We start from the raw sequence: 5,304 nt of genomic DNA, 5'->3' as shown, positions 1-5,304 counted from the left end.
AGACTATGTCTGCATTTGGCTCTGTATGAGACAGAAACCTGCCATTCTATTACAAAAGGCCTCAGATGTTACCTGGTCACCACACGAACTCTATTTTTACATCATAAATGATAGGAGACATTACAAAACGATCTTACACATGTAATGAAAGCTCTTCTTCATTGTTACTGAATGATTTTATGATGCTATTCTTGGCAACAGGGCGACACCTGCATGTAACACCTGAATATCATTTCTGGAAACTGTGTGAAGCCCAGGCGTGAGGGGAGGGTTCAGCTTCTCCTGTGGGACTGTTCACTATCTAAACTCTAGTTTTACTCGTCCTACCTTCACTAAAAAATTGCACGCTGGAGAGGGAAGCGACACATGAGTTGGGAGTCCTGCCTCTCCATGGGTTCTTTATAAACTGTGACTACCCACCCCATTTTGTTGTGTCAGTCCTGTTAACAGTAGAGGCCAGTGTCGGGGGCAAAGGGAAGGGTCGTGAGGTTGCCTGTCATTACAGGTGGTGCTTGGCGTTACATCCAGTCTTCATCACACCGAAGACTTTGACATGAGTGGCCCTTGGCCATGATAAGCAATCACTAAACACTTTTAGTCTGGCCACATGGTGGCCTATTGCCTGCCCCCATGAACACGAAGGGCAGCTGTCAGCCACACTGCCAATTATTCACAGCCAAAAGGCCATATTTGAAATGAAATGATAGAGTCTGATCACATATCATCCACAGACCATAATCTTAGCCTTTGCAGCAGGGGTAGCATAGAATGGTTTCCAAACATCTTTAGATCAAAAGAACTGATTTTATTTTAAAGTTTTCACTTAAAAAAAAGGGGGAGGGGGTAACAGCCTTTGAAGCACTGGGGTAGGCAACTTTGTCCATAGGTAGACTAAAACTTAGAAAGCAAGGACAGAACCAAGATTCTCTACATTGACCTTCGTCTCAGGGCAGACAGGCAAGAATGCACCGAGGACCCTCATGCCAGCTCCCCCTCCCCAGCAAGGGGTGGAGCTAAAGTGATGAGAAGGAGCAAAGGTGGAGAGCTGGGCCTGGCCTCTGGTGCCCCAGGAGAGGAGCTCTGCTGGAGGTGGCCGAGCTGCATGGGAAGTCTACAGCGATGGCCGGTGGTTGCCGCCGAGACCAGAATCTTGGTCTTGGGACACGCTGGTGACTGAAGTTTGACAGCCCGGCACAGGTCGCCTCACCCTTTCGTGCTGTCTTCTTTCCAGTCACCAGCCAGGCGGTGCGCGTGTTAAGCAGGCTTTTTCGACTTTCCGGAGCAATATCTGATGAGCAGGTAGCACAATTCGGTGACGTTGAGCAGGATGCAAATTCCAGACACGGCGATCATGAACACGGTGAAGACGGTCTTCTCCGTGGGCCTGGAGACGAAGCAGTCCACGGTGTTGGGGCAGGGCCAGGCGTTGCACTTGACCAGGCGCTGCATGGAGAAGCCGTTGTACATGATGTAGAAGACGTACATGAAGGCGGCTTCGAAGATGACGCGGAAGAAGATGCTGCTGGTGTAGGTCCACCACAGCGAGCCCTCGATGCGCACCTTCTGGCTCTTGATCTCCTCGATGTCCTTGAATTCGTTCTTGATCTCCCCCTTCATGAACTTCCTCTTCTTCTCGTGTCTGCGGTAGGCCACGTGCATGGCCACCAGGAGCGCCGGGGTGGACACGAAGATCAGCTGCAGGGCCCAGAGTCGGATGTGGGAGATGGGGAAGTAGTGGTCGTAGCACACGTTCTTGCAGCCGGGCTGTAGCGTGTTGCACACGAAGTCGGCCTGCTCATCCCCCCACACCTCCTTGGCGGCCACCACGAGGATCATGATGCGGAAGATGAAGAGGACGGTGATCCACACCTTCCCGATGCTGGTGGAGTGCTTGTTGACTCCGCCCAGGATGGTCTGCAGCGTGCTCCAATCCATCTCGTCCTCTGCGCCGTGGACACTGGAAGAGACAAGGAGCACAAGACGGGTTCTGAGTTGGGGCAGAATCAGGGTGGTTTCTCGGAGCCTGGCGAGGTAAGCACTCTGAAATCTCTTCCTGAGCAAATACCAACTCTTACGCAAGCATACCCGAAACAGGGAAAACAAAACCAAGCTGGTTTGCCCTGGGATTAGTGTTGTAGTTCCCAAACCATCTTCAACATGTCTTTTTGTTTTCCAGTGGCTTGTTCACCCGATCTTTTAGGACCCGAGAAAGATCCGGGGTACAGCAAAGTACTTGGTAGCCGAACGACACTCCCTAGTTTGCAATGGATCCACTGAATTCTCTGCATGTGATCTTTGGGCCTCTGTGGCCCCACACAGTCAGCCAGCAGGCCCACCCATCTGTAGCCCTGGGACTGATCCTGGCTTGGGCTAACCTCACCTGAAAGGTTGAGCAGCTAAGCAGAGGTGAGTCACAAAGAAGCAGTTTATGGGAGTCTCCCTAATACAGAGTGAGCAGCGAAATGGTTACTGGCCCTGGGTACGTTTACATTTGAGAGTCACCAAGCTAAAACTCCCCAAGGAGCCTGGCTTGCTTCCTTTACAAGAGCAGATGATCAACGGTCCCTCAGGGAGAAGCCACCGGGGTGGGGGCTTCCTGTACACTTTGGTGGCCTGGTGGGACTTGGCTGCTATTCTGTGAGTGGTGCCACTGTGCCTTTTTGATGGCAGGCGATCCAGTTCAACTTGGTGAGTCTCCAGCCACCTGCCTCACAAGGCGTTCCTCGTTGAAACTTGTCCCTCGCTCTCATCACGGCTGGACCAGGAGCCGGCAGCCCAAATGGCAGGATATGAACAGTGCTCACTGATTCACAGCCTACACCCGTCAATCCAGCCCTCTCCTCAACAGCGCCATCCCTCGACAATCTGGATGAGTCATCGGGCTTCCACCCCTTCTAAGCCATCATGAATGCCTGTCTCACTTAAAAGCATCCTGCTCTCCCACCAGGCAAGTCCGGTCCTGTTTCCTGCCGGACTGCCATGAGCACCTGTCATTACCTACAGTGACTGTTGGAGGGCGCCACTCTGGCTGCCCCCCCACCCCCACCACATGTTACCCTGGGTAGAAGAGGCAGCAGAGACCCAGGCGACCAAGTTCCCTTGGAGGCAAATAAACCATTTAGCTGGATGGAACTTGGAAGAGAAGCGCCATTGAAAACTGGGCGCTTGAGTTTGGGTTCAGCCCTGACCCATTTAAATCGACCTGGGCTGTCAGGTGAGCCAGTTGTGCGGCTAGAGTCCCAGGGCTCCTGGCGGCAGAACCACAGAAAGCACTCCGCTTTAACAAGGTCTCCTTACAGAATGAGACCTTCCAGTTCCTCACCGGCACGTACCACGTGGGAAACAGGACACGCAGGGCAAGAAACCATCAAAAGACACCTAGCCAAAAACACTGGGGTGGGGCGGGGGGCGCCTGCCTTTGCCGGCATCCCCGGCGGCACCCGGTCCTACAACCTTGTGCAGAGCAGTTCAAAGAAAGCCGCAGGAGCTGCAGCTACCTGTTGCCGTACAGTTTCTTTGAGGAACAGCAGTAAAGCAGAACTCGACTCCCAGTGGGATAGGGCTGAGACGGGCCCAGCGGCTCTGCCCAGCGGCTCTCCCAGCCTTGTGACCCTGAGCCATCACATGCCAGTGCCTCCCAGGTCCAGGCACCCTGCAGGCACTTGGAACCGAGCCGAGGAGCTGAGCAGGCTGAACTCCTCACTGGGTCAAGCACAGGCTTCCAGAAAGGTCCATCACGGCTTTCTACCCATGAATTTCCCAAACCTTGGCTGGCTGGCTGGCTGACTCGTGGTGGGCCCCGGCCTGCTCCCCCATCTTGCTCACCAGGCCTTAGGGTGGGAGTAAGCGCCAGTTGCAAAAGAGACTCAGAAGGGCAGATGAGGACACGCTATCCCCCGCGCCTGGGGACAGCCCCGGGAACGCGGCGGCAGGGGCCAGCTCTCTCAGGGGAAGCAGGGGAACCGGCAGGTCCATTGTCCTCAGGTGCGCAGAACTACCGTCACCAATCAGGGACCCAAATGCCCTCCTTCCAGCCCAGAATGTCCCTGTTAGCGCGAGCTCCTGGCACATTTGGGGGAAAGAGAAGCTACGGAGCTGTGGGCCGAGCAGTGGGTTGGGGTCTCCTGCGCCACCTGCGACCCGCCTCCCCCGCCTGAGAGCCGCGCCGGGCGCGCAGGGTCCGCACCGGAGTAAAGGTCACTTTCCTCCCCTACCCCCTTCCCGTGGTAGGTTTTCTGCTTTGCAAACGAAATCCAAGGTTCTCTCTGAGCTTTCGGTTAATTTAAAACTTTTTGTGGCAGCAAATACAGCAGCCGCTTAGCCGCAGGACACTTCCTCCGAAGCGATGTCGGCTGTCCCCTCACAACCCCACGCAGCGGAACCAGTCCCAAAAAGCGCCAGGGTCCACGCGTACCTGCCGAGCCTGGGTCCCGCAAGGGACTGCGCCACGAAGACCCACCCCGGGCTCGGCACCCACTTCCCTACTCCCCCACCCCCAATCCTCTGGCCTGCCTGGATCGCATCCCAGGGTCCAGCGCCTCTCTCCCCAATCCCCGCGCTGACCTGGGTCGCACCCCAAGGCTCGGTCGAGAAAGATTCCTGCCAGGAAATCCGTCCCCAACCACGGGTCAGATCTCCGTTCTGCCCTTTGGAGATGGCCAGGGATCCCGCGCGTTGGGGTCCAGTCCCCCCGAGAACGCCCGGCGGGGCCTCGGGCTCCCGGGTCGTTCCCGCGTCTCTGCTCGCGCCACGTCGCCCAGCTTTCCACAGCGTCGCGAGTCTGGCACGGGCGCCGCGCAGCGGCCAGGGCGCACCGCCGGGCATCTTGGCTCACCTGCGTCGGGAAGGAGCGCGCGGCGGGGCCGGAAGGCGAGTGCTGACGGGCGGCTGCTGCGGTGCTCCGGCAGGTCTGGCCGGGCGCCGCGGACGGGCTCCGAGGCGGAAAGCGGAGCGCGCCGGGCGCTGCGGGTCTGCTGCACCTGTCCCGGTCGTGGCGCCTTTTAACTGCGCCCTACACCCCGCCTCTTCCCGCCGGCCGGTGGGGGGGAAAGTGAAGGAGGGGCGGCTCCTCGCCGCGGACGGGGCGGGCCCGGGCTGCCCAGCCCCCCGGGGCTTCTCCCGACCCCGAGTCCGGGGCTCCGGGCTCCAGCGTGGGCCGAGCCCCGAGCCCGGAGCCCCGAGCGCGGGGAGGCTGAGCGTCAGGACCCTGGGCGGACCGGCAGCCCGGTGCTCGGCTGCCTGCGTTTGGAGGCGGGGAAGGGGTAAAGGGACAGTCGGCGCGGACTGTTGCTTCTGCTCCGACTA

At 57.9% G+C, this 5,304-nt stretch overlaps 1 protein-coding gene across 1 annotated transcript; it reads right to left on the bottom strand.

Moving 5' to 3' along the window:
• Positions 1 to 976: 976 nt before the first annotated feature.
• GJB2 (gap junction protein beta 2) lies at positions 977 to 4,985 on the bottom strand. Its single transcript, XM_004577594.4, has 2 exons — positions 4,835 to 4,985; positions 977 to 1,957 (listed from the first exon to the last, which is right to left on the bottom strand). The coding sequence occupies exon 2, from the start codon at positions 1,933 to 1,935 to the stop codon at positions 1,255 to 1,257; it is 681 nt and encodes a 226-aa protein (XP_004577651.2). The 5' UTR covers positions 1,936 to 1,957; positions 4,835 to 4,985; the 3' UTR covers positions 977 to 1,254.
• Between the last annotated feature and the right edge of the window lie 319 nt (positions 4,986 to 5,304).

Source organism: Ochotona princeps, chromosome 12 (genome assembly GCF_030435755.1).
Source record: "Ochotona princeps isolate mOchPri1 chromosome 12, mOchPri1.hap1, whole genome shotgun sequence".
Taxonomy (NCBI): Eukaryota; Metazoa; Chordata; class Mammalia; order Lagomorpha; family Ochotonidae; genus Ochotona; species Ochotona princeps.
Note: the sequence above shows the minus strand (reverse complement) of the source record. Positions and strands in the feature narration are given on the sequence as shown.